The sequence below is a fragment of the Temnothorax nylanderi genome, unplaced genomic scaffold (genome assembly GCF_030848795.1).
Source record: "Temnothorax nylanderi isolate EJ_2023f unplaced genomic scaffold, tnyl_v1.0 TNYL_tig0071_pilon, whole genome shotgun sequence".
In the NCBI taxonomy this organism is placed as follows: Eukaryota; Metazoa; Arthropoda; class Insecta; order Hymenoptera; family Formicidae; genus Temnothorax; species Temnothorax nylanderi.
In genome coordinates, this window is record NW_027249133.1 from 826841 (window position 1) to 852471 (window position 25631).

The 25631-nt window shown below is 38.9% G+C and overlaps 2 protein-coding genes across 5 annotated transcripts in view; one reads left to right on the forward strand and one right to left on the reverse strand.

The window, feature by feature from the left end:
- Window positions 1-25631, reverse strand: part of LOC139773961 (uncharacterized) — a 102477-nt gene that overhangs the window by 15660 nt on the left and 61186 nt on the right. For all 4 annotated transcript variants that reach the window (XM_071708822.1, XM_071708823.1, XM_071708819.1 and 1 more), the window contains one exon: window positions 19617-19741. In XM_071708822.1, coding sequence (XP_071564923.1) covers window positions 19617-19741 — 125 coding nt within the window. The remainder of the gene's footprint in view (window positions 1-19616; window positions 19742-25631) is intronic.
- LOC139773960 (phospholipase A2-like) lies at window positions 9355-14411 on the forward strand. Its single transcript, XM_071708818.1, has 4 exons — window positions 9355-9746; window positions 10548-10707; window positions 10772-10915; window positions 11179-14411. The coding sequence occupies exons 1-4, from the start codon at window positions 9590-9592 to the stop codon at window positions 11402-11404; spliced, it is 687 nt and encodes a 228-aa protein (XP_071564919.1). The 5' UTR covers window positions 9355-9589; the 3' UTR covers window positions 11405-14411.

Below are 25631 nucleotides of genomic sequence, written 5' to 3' on the forward strand. Positions count from 1 at the left end.
TTATGCATCTCTATTAGGACACGGTGTGTCTTTTTTTCCCGTACTCGTTTACGCCTACTCGTCCTCTCTCTTTTTTTTCGGAAAACTCGATGCGCAAACCGCCAAAATCATCATGAAGCTAGTGAAGCCGGCGCCGTTATTTCGTTAGCGATATTAAGTGAGTTACTCGTTATTCACGTACGTTGAACTTCGTTTACGTTAATTTAGCAAGAGGACGCTTTTACGAATATTCCAACGAATATTCGATAAATTTTGCAATTCGCGGCCGTTCGCGGTGATATTGCAAATAATAATACCGCCCTCGCAGTGTCATCCGTCGCGCGCCTCGCAAGTTACAGAGTGTCCGAAAATTACCGTCCTTCTCTTTCAGTTACAAATCCTCTTATAAATGCGGTAGATATGTGGAAAGAAAAAACGATACTTTGTAAAAAAAAATAAGAGAAACAAATTAACCGAAACTACTTATGACAAGGAAATATTAATTTAAAATTAGTTAAGACTAAGAAACGAAAAAGAGGATTGATCCAATATGCTACATATATATATATATATTTTTTTTTTATCTATTTCAATACCATGTCTTTATTTTTAACATGAAAAATAATGCTCGTAGATTAAGATTTTTCGCAAAGGGTTTTAAACAAAATACACTTCACTTTTGCCACTTTTTTAAATATTAAAATAAAATAATCGAAAGCTTATATATTAAAAAGTTAATATAGCTTATATATTAAAATTAAAATTAATAAGCTTATATATTAAAAAGAAATATAGCGGTGAGCCGTATTTTCGAGTGCAAACGAACTGTATCAAAGAACTCGCGGAGGGAAGAACGACGGTTCATCCTGTATGCATGCAGATGCAATTTTGAGCTGTACACTGGTAATTAGGCAACCGCAATTAATCACACGCGCATCAAATATTTGCACAAGCAGGAAACCGCGCTTTATATACAAACATACTGCAATTTATCATGTTCCGCTCTCACGTCGGATTACATCGCTGGTCCTGATGAAGACCTTTTTTAACGGCCGAGGAGCGACGCGAAATGTACGAAAATATTCTGTATAATAATAATCAGGAAAAATCTTGAAATCCATATCCATACCGTATTACCATTAACTGAAACAAAATTATTAAGTAATTTTAATGTGTCGAAAATATTACTGCCAAAATTATTATTTATTAAATAGGTATTAGGTATATTAAAATTATTAAGTATTATTTTATCAACTGTATATACTGTGCTATATACTATATATCATACTGTATACTATATGCTATATTCCATACTACGTATAATATACCGTATACTATATTATGCCATGTACTATACTATTTTAATATAAAATTAATTCTCTCGGATATCTAGTATCATTAGCAGTATCATGGAGCAAATATCAACTTGTTGATTTCAGCGCTCAAGATTAACATGTAATTTTCGAAACTAAATGTATTTGGATCACGAGGTAATAATGTAAGTCGTGCATTATCAAATTGTGGCAGTAATGCAGCGCCGAAAATTTGTTTAGCAGAACAATGGATGTTATTGCGGTAAAGGAACGCAGTTGCGGTCGTTTGGGGGTGTCCTTCTGACAATTAAGCGCGGCAATCTACACGCGTATAGTTCACGATACATATTCCGTGTTTGTCTGGGACTTGTCGTATGCACCACGCACGCGTGCAATTTCCCAATTGCCCCGAGGAAGCCGCGATCGGCGCCAAGTACGTGCATTCGTTCGCGCCTCATTAATTCGCTCCATCTCATTTACGCCTCCCCTCCTCTCGTCTCACTTACATTCCCGTTAATCATTGCGCGAACTTTCGGATCGACGATACGCCTACTGATTCCGCGGTCTGTTTGGTCTATTTTGGTCCCCGCGAAAGAGATCTCGCAGCAGAAGACCAAGATAAACCAAAGTTGCTTAAAAGAAACCGTTCCTTCCCCCCAATAAATAGAAAATACCTTAATAAAATTTGTTAAATTTACTATAAATCTTTATTTAAATCTAGAGTAATTATTTATAAATAATCTAAACATAGATGGTTTATTTGGAGAATTTAAAATCTTTATTTAACTAAGATAGTTAGTTTTCCCCGATTCTGAAAAAAACTTCTCGCGGTGGAATTTTAAAATTTAGTCGAAATATTTTATATCTCCATTTTTGCGCTTGAAAACGACGGGCATTTTTACGCAAAAGGATAATGTAATTGAGATAGAACTTTCAGTCTAATTTTGAGTTTATTTAGTTAACGTGCTTATATATACTTTTTCAATCGTGATTAAACTGGAGAAATATTCTACAATATGAAATTCTAATTAAAGGATACGTGACAGTAACGTTTAATCTTTATCCCAGGTAGAGAGACTGACGTTTCATCGAAATCATATATTATTTTGCCACGGCTGCGAGGAATTACGCTATTATTGAAGCAAACAGAAAGCGGCCGTGTCTCATACCGCGGGCCGCTTAATTTAATTATGGTCATTACCAACCGGAGCGGCCAACTTTGCGCGAGTTATTATGAGCTAACACAACTTGCATTGTAAATTATTAACGGCTCTCTCCGAGCGTGGCTGGATCACCAATATGGTGGCTTAGAATAATTCGGCGCTCGATAGCGGCGATCGGGTTCCGCGGCATTCCTTGAATAGAGGCACCCTATTAGGGGCGCCGCGGTGGTGACGCAATTTAAATAAGTTTCGAAAGGGACACACAACTCGTCCGCCGTCTACAAGAGGCGAAAGGGGGAGGGGGAAGGTGGCGGCTCCGGCGGACGTGAGTTTATTCAAATTGAACGCGACAGAGGCGGAATGTCTGGCGTGCCCGCGGATTGTCAACTTTCCATTTTAAGTTTGCTGACGTATTGAGTCGAAGTTCGCAGCCGCGGTTACTTCCGGAACTAGTCCGCCGTCCCCGGAGAGAGGGGAAACGGGCCCGTTGCGACAGGTAAAATATCGTTCCGTTACCCGGTGCCGCATTGATTCTAGATATTGCGGCGGTGGCACCACTCCGGACGACTGGAAAACATAAATAACAATGACGGAAGTGCGCAGATCAGTGAATAATAAAAAATATATATTCTAAAAAATATTAACGAGGCGATCATTTATTCGAGCCGTTTATTTCTTCCCGAGTTTCATTTTTAGTTCATCGTTTCAGTTCACCCATTTTAACGAAACGATGTTTTTGATGTGTGGTGTATTTATTTATTTTAAGATAAAACGAGAATTCACATGTATCTCGAATATACAAACGTTTAAATCGATGTTTGTATATTCGAGATGTATGTAAACTTGGAAAAAATTTTTATTAAAAGCGCTTGGTCTCGGTGAACCTTTCTATATAATTGTACGTATACTGTTGAATGTTATTGTTAAGAAAATATTCGATATAAAGCTTGTGTCAGATCTTTTTCTCGTGACAAATTAAAATATATTATTCAGATAAAATAACATGCGGACAAGAAGATGCTACAGTATCTCTTTCGGCATTTATAAACTGTTTAAAAATGAAATTATTAATTACGCCATATCCTTCATTTTTAATCTCGAACTTTTCGTCACGCTTGAAGGATTGCGGGCCGGCTATCCCACGACACAATGCAGCTGGGAAATTTAGTCGCGCGGCCGACAGTTTTCCCTTGCGGTCTTTATAATAAAGCTTAATCTCCGTTCTACACTACGGCGTTTTAATGAACGCGCCACCTCAAAGCGTTTATGGGATATATGGAAATTTTTTTAAATCTGCTTGTTTGGCGTGCGGCGCGGCATCGCGCCGCGCCGCGATTTCTGCCCCGCGAGGCGCGGAGATTAACATTTATTAAAAACATAAATTATGCACATTAACGAAGCTTGGAACGCGCTCGCAACCCTTTCCGAGCTTTTAACCGCGCTAAACCAAGGAGGACGCGAATAATGAAGGAATTTTTATTGTCTCTCTAAAAGCTCTCACAATTTTTTACACGTGGAGCACCGGGTTCCTCTTTCCTTTTTAAGAGTATTTTAAGCATTTTTTTCGGGCGCTTCTTCAAAGAAGAGAGGCGTAAAGTGGGTACGAAGCGGAGAGTTCGCGAGCACATTGGCGAGCTAGAGTTATTATTATAATCGAACGCGCGGATTCCTGCGATGACTTTTAATGGAGTCACGCGTTGTCGTTTGAAACTTTGAGTGCCTCTTACGAGGTCTTTCTTGCAGATTGCGACATGACGAGAATAACGAGAATTACGAAGTAATCTGAGAACGGGCGACTTGCCGAAGACGAGTCAACGACACAGCCTGAGATTCTCTTCTTGCGAAGTCACGGAGTCGCAGCTATAGCGATAGCTCGGATATGCTCGCGCGATGCATTTGTTCACATACGGAATATTCTGTAATTCTGGCCTGCGCGCATAATTTTAAGGATAAAAGCAAATTTTTTAATTATTATGTCGGGATATTATATTTCTCGGTAGCCTTTCAAGTTTCGGAGCAAAGGAACTGGAGATGAGCGAATTAATTTGCTAGGATAATTAAACCAGCAGCCTCCAATTATTTCCTTTTCCTTATTAAACTTTTGTAAAATGTTAATTTAAAAATGTAGATAACATCTTGTTATCTACATTTTTAAATTAACATTTTATTTAACGTCGGTTATTGAAATGCATAATTTAAGTTCGCGATACTTAAAAAAATTGGCAGACATTCAGACAGTTTCCGGCAAGTGCACTTTTTCCTCAGATCCCCTCGCGGCTTTCTATTAGAAGTAAAAGCTATGAATCAATCCGGGCTGAGGTTGTGGATTCCGAGGAAATTCCTCGGCGGAATTTCGGAAGCTGCGCGACGTAAACCCTCGAAAATCCGTTTGAGGTCGGGACGACTAGGGTCCAGCGAAGCTCAATATAAATCAGAGTCCGACGAAGCGCCGGCCGTTGCGGCTCCCGTCTTCCATCGGTATCTTTCGTGTCCATCTCTTTCTTCCGTCTGCCCCCGCCCCACCCGTTTCCCGGACACGTAATTACGGGCGTTAGGTGAAGAACTTACGAGCTCTTCCACCCTCGTGACTGCCGACCCCGCCGCGCACCCCACCCCGCGCAAAAAGAGAACACGCGCGCAATGAAAGAGAAATGTTTAAGGTCCGAAAAGCCTTCCCGCTTTTCTTAAAGCGGGATTCTCTCGCGGGTGGTTGCCCGTAAAAGCACGATAGCCTTGGATAACGACGAGAAGGTAATCACTTTTCGAAGATTGCGAGGATAACAGAGGGGATAAAGCGTATCGAGGGCTTTTACTGCTGCAATTTGGAATATTTAACTTCCAAATGTAATCACGGATTACACCGGAATAATGAAATATTACGCATATTTACAATTCGCAGATTACACGAGCGTACGCGTGCACGCGAGCGAAGTTTTTTTTTAAAAAAGAGAAATAAATAATCCTAAGTGTTATCTCTGTAGTTTCTATTTTAAAGGTTAAAATGGAGGTAAAAAAGGATATAGAGAATAAAAAAAAACACACGGCTTTTCATTTCCGTGTCATATTTTTTTCACTTCAATTTTGATCCTTCTACATTTTTTTATTTTCCACGTTCGCGCTTTTCCTGCGTAGAATTTCAAAACGTTACAACCCGTCGGTTTCGTAGTCGAAATAATTTTTCCGGCAACAGTCGCAAACAACGCGGGCTTACCCCCGCGGGGGTCGCCCAACGCTTCCCCGTTTAGGGAAACAACAGGAAGCAAACAGGAACGAAAATAATCGTCTTTACTCCCGCGCGCAGTGACGGGGGAGGGGGGGAGAGAGGGGGAAGACGCGGCAGCTTTTCACCCTCGGCTCGAAACAATCGCAACAATTTATAATTCCACGCCGCGCCGGTTCTTCACCGCACCCTCGGCACCGAGAGGCTCGCCCTGTGCACCCTGCACAGTTAAATGTTATTACTTCAGTCGTTGCAGATAATTTCCCTCGGTTGTCCGCCGGGGCGAATTCCGCTCCGCTCGGCCCACCTGCACGAGGGACGAGGTCGTCAACTGGAGTTTGCACGAAAGTCGTGGGTTGATATAACGTCGCATTACGCGAAGTCAGCAACGCGAGCCAAGTAATTAGCATCTTCTTACCTCTACCGGGAAGTGAAAGACGGTGGAAGAGGAAAACAACAAATTTGCTATTGGAGACATGGGAAAAGATTTATACACGTTGAAATATATGAAATCATCTTAATAGTGTTTCTATGCAAAATGTAAGGGAGAAGCTCAAATATAATGCTATGAAAAGAAAGAATGAAATCAAAATGTTATTTCAAATATAAAGATAATAGACAAAATATATTAGGAAATGCACTTCGAAATACATATATGTATTTCATACATATTTGATAATTTTATATCGACTACTTTCTGCAACACACCAGGTCCGATTATGATTTCTCCTCCCCCCAAGTTTGGAAATTTATCTAGAATTTTTTTTTAATGGAAATTAACACAATGGCTGCATTTTAATTTATACAATCGAGAGAAGTATCAAGAGACACGGCAGTGTCTCGCGCCAAGTACACGCGAAGCGAGACTGCACCGTGAATCTTTTACGCGATAATATTAACACAAATAATCAAGTAGAATTTGTGAAAAAAATCCAGGCAGCCAGCGAATAGACCCCCCAGTTAAAAAATTTATCTAGAATTTTTTTTAATGGAAATGAAAACCATAGTTGCATTTTAATTTGCACGAGAGAGAAGTATAATATTAACACAAGTAATCAAATATAGAATTTGTGAAAAAAAAAATCCAGGCCAGCGAGTAGACCGTATTGGGAACCGATCTCTGCGTACGCGCGCGGGGCAAATATTTTTAAATATTTTAACGTCACGATAAAAGAACGACGAAATTTAAATATATTCCATAAAACATAAAACGTTCGGCCGAGAAAAATCGTGGTGAACATTTTTTTTCCCATCAGCCGAAACGGAGGGATGGCCCTCCGCTTTTTAGCTCGCCGACATTTTCGCCCCCCCCCCCCTCCTCCTCCTCCGCCTCGGCGGGGGCGTGCATCGGTGACTGCTGGCCATGTACTCGCTCCTTCCCTTGACGGTAAGCACTCCTCGGTAATGCGCTTCTCGGTGCATTAACCCAGGCCGGGCCGCAGCACGCGCACGCATACCTATGTCAAACCTTTTGTGATGCGGTACAAACGCGAGCGCCGAGCTTAACGCAAACCACCTTCCGCGCCCGTCGGCGAAGAAACGCAAGGCGGCTTCCTTCCTTTTCTTCTGCCGCATCTTCTGCCGGCAGTCCCTTTCGCGACCCCGTCCTTAATCGTCCTACACGCGCAATTTCCGTGTTAGTTGAATCGCAATTGCTCGACTCGGTGACTTTTTCCATTGAATTTTACACCAATCTTGTTCCCTTGGAGTGTTATCTCCTTTTTAAATTACGGCAATGTATTTTGCAACGCGGTCTGTCACGAGTTTGCTGTCGCTTAGTCAAGTCTATCTTGATATCAAATGTCGGTCTATTTTCTGTAAACCAAATGGATTTAAGAACAGAGACTCTTAAGGTACAAAGGCACAGATATATGTACACAAAAATTGAAAGAAACAAAAAAAAACATGTAAAAACAATAATAGCAAAAATATAAAAATTAGATTACAAAGAATCAGACACAGAAAGAGCCTAAGAAAAATTCAAGTTCTGTAGATAAGGAGCGTAAAAAAGAAATTGGAAAATAGCGAAACTTTGTTTCACGAAATTTCATTAAAATATGTGTTATAAAAAAGAAGAAATAAGTTAGGTATACAGACGGTATAAATTTACAGGTTACTGAAACAAAAGGAAAGTGTATTGATTCGAGATTTGCTAAAAGGTGAGGACGAACCCTTACCAGTGTTATTTGAGAAAAGAGGTCAGGTTAAATTTACAGTTAACTTCTTCGTATCTTCGCTTCAGCTTCATATCCTACCAAACAATTCCTCGCTCGCGATTCCAAGAGGATCCTCGGGGTGTGTGAGGGTGTCAAGGTAGACGCAAGGCAGGCGACGCGGGCGGAAACCTTGAAGAACGAGAGTAGAACGTGAAACGAAAGCGGATGTCGCGGCCGAGAGGGACGAAATCGTTAAAAGGAATGCGCGGTCGAGCGAAAGAGGCTTCGAGAGGTCGATGGAGAGCGGTCGGCCAGTTGAAATAATGTAGAGAAAGCTCTAAAAAGCACCGCCAGAAATCCAGGAAGACACCCCGTCACCCCATTTTATTTCAGTTCCCCTCGCCTTTCGGGGAAAGAGATTTCCCGCGATTTATTTTCTCCTTGCCTTAGCTTCAATCCTGCATCGGCGATGTAATTTTATAAATGCGATATTAATCAATCACATCTACGGCTCGTTTAAACGAATTCGAATAATATTTTCTTCGGTGAAAACTCGGATGGCAGATTTTTGACATTTAATATTAAATACGCCGAAACTTATACTTGATAATTCTTTTCTAAGTTGTCTAAAAACTTTTCAAGCAAACAATTAATAATTTTCTTACGTTATATAAATAAAAGATCATTATGTGACAAAAGAAAAATAATACATTTACAGTCGTGAAGACAATGTTAAAAACAAAGATTTCTGAACTTGAAAATTATATAAAAAGAACTGATTTCTAACTTTAGTAATATAATAAATCGTACACAATCTATCTGTGAATCATCATCGGAGTGGCGTGCACATTTTGGTTGAGGTATCTTCTCGTCATAAACGTCAAAACGAGATATCTGAGGAGCTGCGCATTAAGAGATTAGATCGCCGTTTAAATTTACAGAGAGTGATTTTGGGTGATACCGTTCAAAGACAACAACTCGGAGTCTCCGGCCTTGATTTGTGTCTCGAGACGATTACTCAGGTGTTGTCCTATCTAAGAATTGTCTACCTGGGACTCCACCTTTCAGGAATCTGTTTCTCTTTGGCATACACGTACTGCCGTTTTTATCTTCAGTTTAGACGCGTGTCTTGAATAGTGGAGATCCACAGAGAGAACCACAAAACTCGTTGGCCTGCTACCTGCTTGACTCGCCAGTCTTATTAAGACTCTCGGTAAAACCACATTCAGGCTCTGCCTGATTATTCTCTTCTTGTTTCAAGTGATTATTGATAGAAGAATATCAGTGAATTGTTAAAGTTAATTAAACGAAAGTTAAATTACGCAATAATAATTTATTTCTACTTTTAATTCATGATTTATAACGCCATTTTATAATTCTATTATTAAGTGTTATCATCACACATATCTGTGTCGAAAAGTCAATGTGTTTGAAACCTGGTTAATTTTAAATACTAAGTCGGTATCGCGAGGAAACTGGCGGTGAGGAAGCGCGCGGGCAGGAAATACTGTGCGGTGAACGAGTATCGCGCGTACGCGTTAATAAAATCTAAACGTCGGTATCATAATTTGTATTTTTAGCGGATCATCGTAACAGTTTCGTTTCGTGTCGCGCGATGTTAACACGCGCAATTTCGACGTGAATTAATCATAGAACGTATTATGAAAATCTCATCTGGACATTGGGATTGAACGCTTGGGGCTTAACATTAATTTGCAATTCACGTTCTTGTTAATAAATTCCATTAATTATCTTGAAATGAGGGGGATCAGTGTGATTAGTCTAATCGCATTTTGCGTGCTTGCACTGTTTGTTAATGATTACGGTGTAACGAAAGGTCACAGTGTGAAAGATTATTTACGGGGTTTATTCGTGTTAAAATCATTTACAAATCTTCGACATGGAATCCTTCCAGGTAATTTTCTTTATTTACTCATTAAATAAAGTTTCAATTGCTTTAAGCAATTTGGCTTTTTAGAATTTGTGATAATTAAATAGTTTTTATTTCTTTTTATTTATTTAAATAGCATACTAATGTATACTTTTTATTTTGCTCAGCAAAAGCAACTAAATATTTAAAATATAATAGTACTTTGTTTTTATTGTATATAATGAATATTATAAAACCATTATATCTTGTATTTTATTCATATTTTGCAAACAATTTTTTAACGACTATTTTTTTATTTCATGAGAAATGTATAATAAAATAATTTGTTAAGCTCTGAATCTATATTCAGAAAAAGACATCCATTTATTTTAAAACTATTAAAAATTTAATAACTTAACACGATTTTAAATTATTTGAAATTCCTTTTGAAACATTTTATGTGTAATCGCTAATTGTTATTTTTAATTTAGCTTCTTTTGTGTGCGTCATAAAATTCCTGCTCAATTAATTTTATTAATTTTTATATTAAAAAATTACAAATTGATTTATAAATAAATAAAGATAAAATTTTTAATTAACAATTTTTAATTTCAGTAAAATATTTAAAAAATAATAGTACCTTATTTTTATTGTAAATTTGGACATATATTAATATTCTGTAATTGATATTATAAAAACAATGTACCTTGTAATTTATATTTTATATAAAATTTCTCGACTAATTGTTAATTTGCAATTTATTATTTTTATTTGTTTGTTTTTTTTGATATTTATTATTATAAATTATATGATCTTTTTGTTACACGGCTTTGTTTTTTTCTTTAGGCACTCTTTGGTGCGGCCGGGGAAATATTGCCCGCGACGACTCCGAGCTGGGCATGTACTCGGAGATGGACAAGTGTTGCAGAGCTCACGATCGCTGCGAAGACTACATAAGACCGAAAACTACAAAATACGGGCTTTATAACGCGAACATTTGCAGAAGGTACCGTAATACTAACTGGATTCGTTAAGCGCGCGAGTGCATTTTCCTTTTCGACTTTTTACAGCTCATTATGCGAGTGCGAGTTGCAATTTTACGATTGTTTGAAGCAAATACGCGGCTTTTACCCATATGCCGTGAGAAAAGTATACTTCAAACGATGCAAGCAGTGCTTCCGTACCTTCTACGATCCTCAGGAATGCATAAATGAGTAAGTACAGTGAGATACGCGAGTTTTTTTTTATTACTTATATTATTGTTTTATCATTTATATCAACATGATGACAATATTGATGACTTTGCGCATCGTCATCCTCGTTTTATTAAAGTTCCATTAGCGAAACGCATTATGTTCGTTTAATTGTTATCGATCAATTAATTTTAAGTGAAAATGGAACCGACTAGTCGAAATTATTTGTTGCACGCCATCAATCAGTTTCTCATCGATCATTCATCAATTATATCATTGATTAGGGGACTTGACATAATCGAAGAGATGGACCGTAAGGGTCGTCGTGTTTTCTGCGCGAAGTTTGACCGAGTTGATCCAAAATCGGGCCACCGACACAACATCACCACGCCCAAAACGATCTCCGCCACCGAAGTTTCAACCTGGGATGATGAGGATGATGAATACACACTTTCGCGCTTCAGTTCTAAGGACGACGAGGACGACACTATCTATGATCATTCGAAATAATCGAACGAAAACAATAATAAATGCATTTTAATGCTACAGTTCAGGCTCACATTTCTGTCAAAATGATCGAAAACAGATAACGAGTTGTGAGTATTGTGACTTTTTGGAGAATTTTTCTTTTCAAAGTTTCAGCCGTTTTAAGGTATAAAATCATTCGCCAAATCAAATATCTAATAAGATCAATGATATAAAAATCAATGTTTAGTTTTATACTCCAAGAAATATTAGTTTTCTCGTACTTTTCATTTTAAGAGCTAAGGATTAATTAAATAGTTTTTGTATAACATACCAAACGCTGGATTTAACTGTTCCACTTAAAAGCACTTCGAAATTTCCATGTTCCAATGATATGGAATAACGTATTAAAATAACGCTTTATTATTGATCTCCTTAACACCCTGAACATATTTTACATCCAAATGCTTTTCCGACTTAACTTCAAGCTACTAGAGTTAGAGTTTAAGATATTTAAATTTTAAATTCAATGACATTATTATCCATAACAATTTAATCTACTATCTTCGCTTTTTTAAAAATGAAAATGAGAAAGCGATATAAATGAGAGATTATTACAATAAATAACAATAAGAATAATGTTTTTTTATAGCTACGTTTTTAATTATTTAGATTTTGCTTAGAAAATATATGTATTCACACATATATCTGAAATATTTTATATATTTGGGGAGTCGGTTTTTCGTTTAAAATAAATTTTTTATGACGATTAAACACAATTAACTGCGGCTTGTAAGCGCTCCGTATGTAATGGACTAACAGCATAAAAATTTTCTGATTCATGCAAATTTCTCCGCTTCTAAACACCGAGGGCCTCAGGCTGACACGTACGCGCGGCACATGTCTAAACGCGGCACTGGCGCAATCGTGCCCCTCGAGTGCGATTCCGAAGTCCGCTTCCGAAATTGCTTCGTCTCGGATAGTCTGGCGGCTATGTTCGCCGGTGCGGCACGAGGAACGGGGGAGGTTGCTTTAAAATCCGCCGAGAATTTTATCGCGAGGCTGTAGACACGCGGGCGAATGAGCAAAGCTATCTCCATTCTGCGATTTCTCTCTCTCTCTCTCTCTTCCCTCCTCCTCACTCTCTCTCTCTCTCTCTCCATTACCTTTTGCAACTTGGGAGTCATACTACCCACGACTCCTTCCGCGCTCCTTTCCCACCCCTCGCCTCTCACGCGAAAAGAATGTTCAATTATGCAAAAATCCGCGCGAAAGTTTCGCCGGAGGCGCTCTCGTTCCGCGAAGGGTGTTTCTGAATTAATATCAGATGAGGCGAGAGAGGAAAGGGGTGGCTAATGCGAATCAACAGTCGGCACGTTGTTCGAGGACTTGTCTCTTGTTTTTAGACTTCTCTTATTACGCACATTACTGCTCGCGGACGTTCATTCCGCGTTCATGTTTCAACAAACGATATGTTTATTTCTACCCCATGTATATGTAATTTATTCTCGCTTTCATATTTTGCTGGACCATGAACTAATTATTGCAAGCATGATATATGCTTTTCTGGATCCGCTTCTTAAATTATTATCACCTAACACAAAATACAGCATTATAAATATTACTCGTGTACTCTAACAATGACCAACGTTAAAAACATTAACAATTATAAGTCACAAATTATATATATATGTTTTACACAGAAAAGGAGTGATAGAGAATAAAATTTTGCGAGTTTTGCGCTTGATTTATCCATTACGCGGGTCGTCCCATTTCTATCGAGTCGACCTAGAAACCAAGTTTCCCAAAAATCAATCTCCTTTTATTCGTGACGGCTTTTTATTTCGCGGATTCTCGCATGGGCAAGTTTCTTTCATTAAAGTACACGTTTTTTATCCTTCCGCGGCGCTATTAAAACGCCGTTGGAAATATCGTCGCGGCTCGAGGCTCGCTCGATATTTAAAACCTTTCTTAAGTATCTCATATTATAAAGTCCTCTTGAAGAAAATGGCAATTACTAATATAAAAAGTTGTACAAGGAGTCCTTTCTCTGTTCCTCGCGGAAAGCATGAAAGCGCCTAATATTTCGCACGATTGTCACTGCAGTTTGCACAGGATTTCTAATTGGAGTTTTAATGTGAATTGAAACGGCGATGCTGACAGAATTTTAATTGGAGTCTTTTGAGGGTTTTTTTCCTCGAGTCTTTTAATTTCTATCGATGTAGGCGCAATCTTGAAGTGAGATTACATCGTAAGGCCTCATTTGTAGAGATGCCATAAATTATGACACATCGGTGTAGCGATAATGATTTCTCGTAAAAAATTAAATAAGAAATACAGAATAAATTGTTTTAATTGATTGATCGAATAAATTATAATCTTGTTTTCAAATAAAGATGTCAGATTTAATGCGCGATAATAATTCGTTCATCGAGTAATTAATGTCAAACGCAATGAGAGGAATAATCGGTGTGAATTTATTCCATGAAGCGTTAAATATTTTGACATTAATATTCGGGTGGCTCTCGGCCACTTATTTTTGCGGCATACTGAGTGTTCTGCGTAAACAATCGTGTTATCGTTCGCAATTCGGTGATGCTCGAGGCGGTAACCATAGCGGCACGAGCCGCTCTATATACCATCACGTTATTATTTCACAAAACGCGATCGTTTCTTGCGAACAATTAGCATCGCATAATAATAGTACGCCGGATATCTCAGTGCAACAGCAACGTTTGTCGAGCAAAAGATCCGGTTTCGATTCCCGGAATTGCCATCTCGTATATACGATACTAAGAATTTTGAGTATGTAAATACTCCACTGTGATAGAAATATGAACTTAATTCCAAAGATAACTGGGTTAATAAACAAATCAGTACTGCGCCGTTCCTTGGAGAATGGAAAATCTCCAAACAGTAACAACAAGAATAAATAAGAATTAAGGCTCCTGGGTAGTCACCGCGGCCATATTGGATTCTTACTATCGAGGCGAGGAAAACACCCAATTTTGTTGTGCGTGCCATTTTCAAATAAAAAGACATTTCAATAAAACATCACTATAGATTGTTTCAGAACACTTCCGAAATTGGCCGAAAACTACCCTTTTCCCTCGGCAATAAACAAACAACCATAAAACGAAGCCTAAACATACGGGAAAAACAGCCGTTTAACGACTATCGAAAGGAGGTGAAAACGTTCCTTCCGCGTGCAAATCTTACTTTTCGGCCAATTTTACGACTTTCACGAATACGTTAAACGTTAGAGCACAAGCACAGAGCGAATAATAAAGAAATATCACGCACAACAAAATAGGTTGTCAACATGTCACAAAGGACTGAAAGGACAGAATTCTCCATTGGAGAGAGTGAGAGGAGAGAGTTCTTATTTCTACCGCGACGGTACGTCGCCACCGTCGCTTCGGAGTTCTCGGCTCAGGGACCAGGAGCCTTAAAAAGAAAGGATTCTCCGGAACGGAGGTCGAGGGCTTATAACCGCTTCTCATAAAAATTGCAACTGTAACGAAACCAAGAAAAAGTCGTCCGGTCCACGTAGGACGGCTTTTTTCCAGGAGGCTCAGCTCGGGCTGCAGCCTTATCAGAGAAGAAAAACAATAATAAGCATGAATAATCACAACCAGCGTGAATAATTGACTTGTGATTAATGATTTACAAGCCATACGATGACTATTTAGATATCTCGCGCCATTATTTATTTGGGTGAGATAAAAATCGAAGTAATGAGAAACGAGAATTATAAATTATTACCTTGTAATATTTACGGGCGATTAATTGTTCCTTGTATATCGAATGTATCTAGCTTCGCGATTTGAATTTTTCCACCAAGTTAAGTTTTCTATCACTATTTTAAAAATTGAGAGCGCAGAGTAACGCGCGGATTGAGTGATTCAAATAACTAAAAGCCGATCATATAATCGATCATTTTTTAATAATCAACTTGCGATGAGTTGAACAAGATATTTGACAGTAATTATTTTATGACGCGTTAAATATTCTAAAGTGACGGATTGGTTCGTGTTAGTGCTTTTGATATCAATGTCGCATGCATCACATTTCTGCAATAATTTCTTGTAGGCATGTTCTTGATGTTAATTTCATTATCTTTTGATGTTAATGAAAGATGCTCAGTACTTGAAAGAGAAGCTATTATACACTCAGAACACTGCATTGCCACGAGATGGAGCAGTAATTGACTTAGCCAAATGACTCACGTGTGGCATTCGAGTGTTGTCTTCGTATTTGCGAGAGATTGGATTTTAATTAATTTCAACTTCCATAGAGTGCTGTGTATAAAATGTCGTGCAATTGTAATTAACTGCGAGTGTTATGATGTGCAATTGAGGCATCGGGCAACGGCGAGGCAACCTTTTGGAATAAGTAATTAGTTATTATTTACATATTATTATATATTTTTCTAATATTTTGTACCTTCTTAATTTATGTAATAATATATAATATCTATACCATATAATTTATTATAAACTTATATGCGGAATTAGTCATTTATTTCTGCACTTGAATTATTCAGTCAAATTGTTTGGAAAGGAATTAAAGAAAAAGCTTTATTTGTGTTTATAAAACGTTATTAAAATGAAAAATTTTCCGGAAATTACATGATTACTTTAAAAATATTTGTATTTGAGATGAATGCAAAACTCAATGTGTGAAATAATATTTTTTAAAAACATTGATTATTTTGCCGTAATAACCAGGAGATATTTTTACAGATCAACGTAGTTTCCAATGTTGTTTACAACTCCGTTGCTACATACGATATCGATGAGTGACAAATTAACTTTTATTTGACATGCAGTGTGAGGTAACGGATCTGTAATGTATCTGCGAATAAATATTGCATCAGATATATTGCACACAGGGTGCATGTAGCATGCACGTATTGAATCAAGAAGATACAATATCAGAGAAATATAGCATTTCATAGATCCAATGCTTTGAAATGGATGGGCTACAATAAGATATGTTTATACGCATACATAGAGTTCACAAAGAGCTTACTATATACCGATTAGCACATTGTAATGTTTTATTACAGAGTAGAACACTAATTGCAAGATATATTAGTCGTATGACGTTTACAGAGCGATTTCGAAAGTATAAAAATAATAAACGATATTTTAAAAGTGAAATAAACTCGGTAAAAAATAATACGAACTCTCCCTTTTGCAATCTTCTAAAAATATTAACATTTTTTTTTTATCATTTTGCTATTAAAATATATGATTTTCTAAAACAACGTTTATTTTTAACATATATTAAAAATCAATTTAATAGCATATGGATAACGTAACAATGGAATGTTTATGAATTGATATGAAAATTCATAAAGACATATATCGCGCGAGAGCATGAAAAATTCATATTGACAGCAATACTGATTGTGCGGAAAATGCATCATGTCTTTCAGATCTCACGTTCGTTTGTTTTGAATATATTACGCTTTTGAGGTGAAATTCAAGTAACGACTATAAACGGGCCTTAAATCTTCTCGGTTCGCGCTAACAATATTTCATTGATTTCCCGACGATTATTGTCCCATTTTTTCATTGTATAGTTTTCATATCGTGTAGTTCAATTTCCGATATTCACGAGATATTAAAGTTCTTTTTATTAGAATAGGATTGATTTCAAAAGGATAAGATATATGTTTCTAATTAAAATTAAAGTTCAAATCAAAATCTTTTCTAGGCTTGTTTAGTATAATTCTGAAATAAAGAGGTTCATTATGCGAAAAAGTGTGAAGTTGATTAATATTCTGGCCCCTTTTCCGACATAATCGACACGCGCGCGTCTAACAAACGAACGTTAATTATCTACCGGTGGTGACAATTAGCTGCCAGCAGAAGGAGCTTTTCTTGCTATCGATCTCCGCCTGGACGCGGTCGGAATAATAAGTTGCCCAAAGTAGACGTACAATACCGATCAGTTAGAAGTTATATGAGATAGACGTATAACACCTTCCCGCATATCTATACGATCGAAAGTGCACGTTTAATCGGAAACAGAGATGAAAAGATGAAAAGATCGATCAATTACGTTCGCGATTTAAATTTGTCAGATCTCGCGTGATTGCGAGTTAGCGAACTTGAAAAGCAACATATATAACATTCGTCAGAGATCACATGTCGTTCCTACGATTGTAACTCGGCGCACTTGGCAGTATAACGGGGATTTGCATAAGCGTGTTTGCGAAAGAGATTACTTTAAAGTACTTGGAATAATTCCCGCTACGTCATACGGAAATGATTCTGGTGGAAAATTGGCAATATGACAAGTTGATACCGTATTTATCTATGTTATTCAATACGTAACCGATTTCACGTCAAATTTCACGCTTATTCTCTGAAACAACATTTTTTTCGTGCCATGATTTACGATCCTAATTAATCTCCAGAATATTGTCAAAGTATTGCGGGCGTTTTGGATCGGATACAATTAATAACGTATTTGACACGGCGAGAAGAAGGATTGCAAGAAAGTGTTTGCTATGTATTTTGAAAGAACGTTTTCCGCACGACTTTCTCGGAAGAAGGAAGTGGCGTGGTCCACGTGACGCCACTTTACCCTCATACATGCAACGCTATCCTTCATCGACATACCGACGACAAAACCGCGGGTGGTTTTTATTAAAATGTTGAAACCCATACCTCTCCGTCTCTCCCCCCTCGTGCCGCCGAAGAAATCAATTCGACTCCGCGCGACGATATTACCGACCCTTTCTCATCCCCCTTTCGATTCCCGCGTCACTCCTGCCCGAATTTCGATTTCGTTTGAATCATGCGCGCACGATATCGACTCACCTGCCGGATGAGAAAAAGGAAGAAAGGTCGCGGAAGTGAGAAGGGCGGGCGGGAGGGTAAGATATACGGGGATCGGGGCGTCCTGAAAGGTTTGGAAATGGGAAGGCGTCCTTGGCGTTCCTTGGCGACGGGCGCGTTTAGATCGCTGCGCATCCCGATCTCAGCCCGTAATCCGCAGGTCCCCTGTAACCGCGGGGGCAGATAGATCATTTCCACCCCCTTTGCAGCGCGAACGTGTGCATCTCGCCGTGAATGGAGACATCACCCTCCGTCCCCGCTCCCCCGAGAATTGAGTTGCCGGGAAAGTAAAGTAAGCCGCGAGCTGCCAAATACGTGCGCTCCCACATAATGAATCGTTATCACAAAACCTATAGAGTTATGTTTAACATGTAGAGATGAATTGACGACAACGCGGGAGAACGAACGGAACTGAAACAAGTTGCGCAATCAAAATAACAAAATATAATTTATTATACGAAATCAATAACTTTTACTTCGTTACAGTGAATAATTAACGGTAAAGATTTTTAGTAAAAAAAAATCTTTGCTGTTAATTTATTTTGACTTCATATAGATTCATATTCCTTCAAGCTTTAGAAATTTCTGGCTGGATAATTCGCGCGTCTTTAAACGCGTGCTTATTTCGAGAACGAAAGGTAAAAAATGATAAATACGAAAGGAAAGTGGTGAAATTTACCCCGCTGTTTAGGGAGTAATTTAGCTCGTTCTCTGGTCACGCGGGGCTGATTGATCCCGACACCAACAGTGACCGTCGATCACCTCGAGAATCGCGCGACTCGCGTGATATAAATGGCACGTGCACCTATTAGATCACGCGGACTTTAACAATGCTGGATTCCTTGCCACGCGGACAATGCACATGAAGCGGAAGTCCACCCGTCTTTGCTTGACCGTTTATACGACGCAATGGAACGCAAAGAATGGCGGAAGGAAAAGGCGCTTTACGACCAGATTTGCACGCATTGGCGCTGAATTCTGCCGTTCGGATTAGATTTAAGAACTATCCGGAATATTCATTGTCATTTTATCGGGACGTTATTTTCATCGCAATTTAGTGAATTCTGTGGTCTTCAAACAGAACAAAAATGTGGCGACCCCCATTTGTGTGAAATTTTGCGTTTTGATAAAATATTTGTGTAATTTCTTTGATCAATTAAATTAACTCTTTCAAGTTTTCTCATAAATTACCAATGTTTAAAAAGAGTTAATTTCAGAGGAGTTACTTTCTTTACTCTTTAATTTCCTCGGTAACTGCGATCATTAATGCTTCAATTAAAAATTCCCGTTAGAATAACAGTTGTACGAACAGACATTAAGAAACTTCGAGTACTCAACATTACGCGAAAAAGACTCGATGCAAAGGTAAATACATGGTTAAGGAAGTTCGATGACGTATTTACCGCTTAGGAGGAAAAGTCCGCAGGCTACGAGGGTCCTGTGATCGGAATAGCAATGGCCGATCAGAGCCGACACCGTCGCGGCGAAGATCAAGATCGCGGCGACCACCTGGAAGGGCGCGGAGATCCTGAAACAAGTAAAATACACATTTCAGATAGATCATTAAAGATGAAGAAGCATGTCCACGGTTCCGTTGTGCATTCGCAACGCCGCGGATTTCAAGCGTGTTATTTTTAAATGTTTTTCCACGTCGCGTTTCCCGGGGGAAGAAAAAGCGATAACGCCAGCAGCTATCCGCCGTCATTGCTGCAACCCCGCTCTTGGAATCGATATCAATTTATAGCAGCCTTATTAGAGTGCTGAAGTATGACTTTACGTCTTACTATTTTTTTTTTCACGCGCGTCAAACTGCGAGTAAAAGTCGTAAAAGTCGGAATAATCGATCGAGATCATTTTTACGAGCGTCGAGAGCGAATAGGACGATATCTATCATGAATATTGCGATTTAGCTATCGCAACTTCCTTTACTTGACATTCTGTACACAAAGTCGACTTTCCGAGTCAGATTTTTAATTTATATTTTTAATTTATTTAGGTATATTATTATTTTTAATTTATTTGGATACCTATATTTTTTACACTATCGAGTATTCTCTTTGATGTTGAATTAACATGTTCCATTAATATGTTCCATGCATCTTAAATTGGAAAAATGATTAGGAAAAAGAACACGTCTAGTTCTAAGCGAGGAATAGTCGCGTCTATAAACTAAAATTTATTCCGTGAAGAGAAGAAAAAACTCCGAGAGAGCCGCGAGGAATATCGAGTACATTTCCTACGCTGGAAATTCAACGAAGACGGCGTCTACAACTCCGCGAAACGTTTCGCAACATTCCTGCCATACTCCACCCTTAACCCTTCGCCCACCCCCGCTTTTCATCCCCCCCCCCTCACGGCGCGGTTGCAGCCTGCGCCCCCGGAGGAACGCGAGTCGTTACATCGCGAGGGATTGTCGTTTGCAGGTGGAGGTCGACCACCGGCGCGGCGGGACGAGTTTCGAAGCGGGCGCTATAATACACGTATTCGTAGCTATCGGGGTAAATGGGGCATACCGGGTAACGGCGCGCAGCAGCCCGCCTATCGACCTGCTCGACGACGTTTAAGTCTCGATCTCGCGCGGCAATTTCACGGCGCGGCTCCTTGTTCGGTTGCGCCTCTTGTTTCCGCGCGAGCACGGCGCCAAGCATCTCTGGATATCGACGATCGCGGCATTCGCGCACGATCGGAACGTTAAGCCGTGGAGAATTATTCAACAAGGAAAATTTGGTAATCTGGAAATTCCGGGGGGAAAAAAATACGAAACTTGAACACATGCATGCGGGATGACAATCGGAAAGTTGCTGAAGCTAAATAACTGTTATTTGGTGATGAAGGAGTGTGGACAGAATAAAATAAATTAAATACTGTAGAAGAGAAACCCGTTATCCTTTTATTAGCAAATTAGTGTTTAATTTATTTCATTCTGTTTATTTTTTTATCATAGAATAACAGTTGTGTAATTTCAGCGGCTTTCTATGATTGTCATCCAGTATAGAACAACTTGAATCCTTTAAGGCAGCGAAATAACCGTCTAAAGTTAAGACACAATACTTTTCGAATATTATTCATTAGTTTTGGAATCTGATTGAAGAGAACATTAAATAAAGAACGAACTGACCATAATTTGTTTATTTACTAGAAGATATTTAAAATGATTATTCAATTAACTCTAACTAAGATTATGTAACAAATTTCCATAGTTTTGCCATAAATAAATTATTTTCCGCGGAATCGAGAGACCGTTGGACGGCTGCCGGAACAGTTTGACGAAATTAAGCTCACTTTTGGCGCCTCTGGAACTCAAGATTTCAGAGCGTAAAGCTCGAAACTCTCGGCTTGCACGCCACAATGCAATCGCGCGTCGTCTCGCAGTTCCGTCGTCGTGCGGTAATACCGTGGAATCGAATTATGCGGCGTCGGTCGCCGCGGGAGATGGGAATTAATAGTTTCGGTCGGCGAGGAGAAAAGCTACGCGTCGACGCGGCGATGAGGGAATAGGGACGCCCGGCGTTGTTCGCCGATGGGACCGGGTATGGATATTGGGCACTGGCAGACCTGCCTAGCAATAAATCAAAGCCGTCCCGCGGTAATATACTGCTCGGTCAGCCTGTTTAACCGTAATAAAGCGCATTGCTCCCAAAGCGACTGGAATCGAGAAGTCTCGCAAGACACGGTTTCCGATGTTTCGATGTAAACTCCGCGAAAATCGATCACAACATTGCGTTTCCAGTATCTCGCAAATCTGAATTTTGGATGAATATTGTGTACAGTTAATCCCTTGAGTGCTCTGGGGGAAATATAAGCTTCAAATACTTCCAATAAAAATTAAATAAGTACACAAAAATTTTTGGCAATTTTAGAATATTACCAAATCTCCAACTTTGAGACAAAGCAACATTTTAAAATTGAAAATAACGAACTCATAAATAATACATCAGAATTATTTTTTATATAAATAATTCTGTATATATATATATATATATATATATATATATATATATATATATCAATGTATCTGCAGTTATTTTTTTTTCTCGTGTATGCCTGCAATGTTTAAAAAGTTAAGGCTGTCGACGCTGTTCAGACTCTTGAATTAGGAACCCTGGTCGCGTGGGCATATGTTGGATATGATTTTGTACGAGATAGTTAAAATTCGTTGAAGACGTAGTTAAGACGCGATTAAGCTCCCTTGGAAGTACGTGAGGAAAAATCGTCGAGACTTTCCAGGATCGCGCGAAACGTCCTCGGGCTACCTCGAGGACGAAGTCGACGAAAGTTTCTTTCCGAGTGGGCGACAAATATCGTTTCCACCTCGATTCGATAGCAATCGAGGGAAAACAAACGCTCTCGCTCGAGGGGCCGAGGATAGATTATCCCACCGATGCCTCTGCGATCCTTTTTTCGCGTCTTTTCCGACCCTCACGGCTTAAGCTAACTTTTTTATATGCCATTCCTCGAGTAAACATTAAAATTTTTTTCCTATTTAAACTGTTTGGCAAACGCCCAGGTTCTCAATTTTTACGTGCCTGGTTTCGGATTCAGATTCTTAATGCTTTTAAGACAGTAAACTTTGTTTTATATATAACTTTATACACAGAAAAAAAGAAGTGTTAGACCAACACTGATATACTTGTATATACGCAAGAAAATATAATCTTCTTATAAGAATTTCAACTTTTTATTTCAACTTTTTTTTCTTGATTGAACTATATAAAACTTCGTTTAACTATATAAATCTTCATTCAAGCAAGTTTTCTTCGTTTAATCCAATATAATCTCATTTCAAGATTATATATACTTGCGTATATACAAGTATATAAATATAAGTACAAAGTGTTGATTTGACACTTCTCTTCTTTCTGTGTATATGTTACTGTGTGTAGTACATACTTTATTTTGCAATCTAAAAATACAATTACATAAAAAATGTAATCAAGCTAGTACTTAAGTACTTAACTTAAGTTTTGAGGCCAATAAGCGATAATACATTTATACTCAGAATTCAATATACTTTCTAACTGCCGCATAAAGAAATACATTTTATTTTAAAAACCAAAATTGACTTTAAATCTCTGAAACGCCTCCATTTATAAAAAAAAGTATATTACTATATAATGACCTTCTTGAAATCATGCAACTTTTGTATATAAAAATTTTTCATACAACGCATAATTTATACAAGATGCCTCACCCTATATACATGTATCCATTTTAGATATTTATAAATTTAAATAATGCTGAGAGAGAGTGTAATTTTAGTCTACAAAATAAAAATCCAATCTTATTAATTCTATTCGAATCTTTTATCTTTTATCTGTCTTTTAATCTTATATGTATATTAATTGCAATATAATGCAATATATGTATATCAAATGCTGAGATCGTTAATTACCGCTCAATGTCTCTTATTTCTTTAATACAGATAATATGATTCTATGTACGTCCAAATATAATCTCTACGAGAGAAATACGCTCGTCCAACCCGAGAAAGACGTTTACGATGATCAGGATGCGTTACATCATCGACCGCGAGCATCCCGATGTTTGCTCCGGACCAATTCGGACAATTTGACGAGCGGCCGGTCAGTGATACGGCGCCATTGCCCAGTTTCGGAGTGCCTATCCCGGTGCGTAATGCCGCATAACCGTTCTGCATTACATACGGACGTAGGATCGGTATGCGAGAGCGCGCAACCCTTCGTGCCCCACGCCCGGGAGCGCGCGCGCGCGCCCGCGCGCCATCATCCACCCTCCCGAGAGCACGAGGTGGGTAGGGACGGCATGTATTTCGCGGGGTGAATAGCCGACGCGGTATGTTCCTGGCTCGACGCCAGGCCGGGGTAACTATCAGCGCTACCACATTAATAGAGTTTTATTGTTATTTACGGCAAGGGGCGCCCACGCGCCCCCTTCACGCGTAACCCCCCCCCCCCACCGCTATAATAACCCGTCCGCGTATTAATCGCCGCGCGTTCGATTTATTTTATTACGCGCTACTTTAAACGCCACTCATTGCGCCCATTTCATTTGCCGTTCGTATATTCGTCCGCGCGAATATCGGCGCGTTCAATTGTCGTGTAAATCGCCGCGATAACGCTCCGCTTTCCCCATGCGGCAGGGTATTATTACGTGATGAATCATTTTTTCCCGTTAATTCTCTCGCTATGTGCACGCGTGTTTATCGTTGCAAACCCAACACGCGCGCTAAGCGCCTCGTTCTCTTTTCGTTTTTTGCATTTATTACCATATTGGATATTTGTAGAAAGTTTATCAACTGGTATGTGAAACCAAGCAGCAGAGAGATGCATCGCAATACCTCTGTCACAAATCGATTAATAATTGCCATTTATTTATGTCAATCCTTCATGCAAAACGAGCGAGAAGCGTGAAGAGTGAAACGTCGTGCAATTTCCGGAATGGAGAAACATCTCCATTTTTATTATCGTTAATTTTACAACCGATGGCAAGCTGCAGCGTACAAATCGGAATCGAATTAGAAAACTTTGCAAAAACAAATCATTGCGTGAGAGAAAGCGCGCCGGACGTGATTGCAAAATGTAGAACGCGCGCGCCTGTGAGAACGGATATATTTTTAAAAGTTCTCGTTATCGCCGCCGACAAACTCGATCAATTTGTTCGCGTCACGTTCGCGCTAATGTATCTCCGTCCGCGTGCGAGCGCGGGCGTTCCAGCTTATAGCATCTTACACTTGGGCGTGAAATTTCAGAAGACGCGGCGCGGCGCGGCGCCGCGGCGTGGCGTGGCACTGTCAAGCGAGCGTCGGCAGCGTCGGATTTCGCGAGAGTGCCACTTCGCCCGGTGTCGGCGTCGCATCGCATTGCATCTTCCTCGAATTATTGACCTCTAGCTCGTGTGATGCGGGTGATGCCTCCGCTTTTTGCTTGAAGGGTGCTGTCACGAGAACAGCCCATTTCATGGTCGAAGCCACATTTTAGTCACAGAGCGATAAAATATTTGCTTCGGTCCATTATTGTAACGTCTTCACCGCGCAGCATCTCTGATAGACTCAAAAGCACAACTTCTCCTGTTAATTACAACTAATTGTAATTTTCAAATTTAAATAAATTCAAATTTAATGAGGGAAGCTTTGTTAACATCAATATATTATATGTACAATTTTTTCTTTAATATTATTTTAAAAAGATAATAACAAAATAGGTGGATTATACGAATAATAATACTTAGGATGTATTGGACTCTCAGATCAAAAATATATTTTGTTCTCGACTTTTCTTGTTAATTTCAACTAATTCTATTTTTAAATTTAAATAACTTTAATGAGGGGGATCTTTGGTAACATCAGGATATTATATATATATGTAATTTCTTCTTTAATATTATTTTAAAGATAATATCAAGATAGGATTATACAAAAAGTAATATTTAAGTGTTGGACT

What these genes read in the sequence shown, in the direction of transcription:
- LOC139773960 (XM_071708818.1), top strand. Translation starts at nt 9,590, where the DNA reads ATGAGGGGGATCAGTGTGATTAGTCTAATCGCATTTTGCGTGCTTGCA. An exon ending in AACGCGAACATTTGCAGAAG is followed by an intron (nt 10,708 to 10,771) that starts GTACCGTAATAC and finishes GACTTTTTACAG; the next exon opens with CTCATTATGCGAGTGCGAGT. An exon ending in CCTCAGGAATGCATAAATGA is followed by an intron (nt 10,916 to 11,178) that starts GTAAGTACAGTG and finishes ATCATTGATTAG; the next exon opens with GGGACTTGACATAATCGAAG.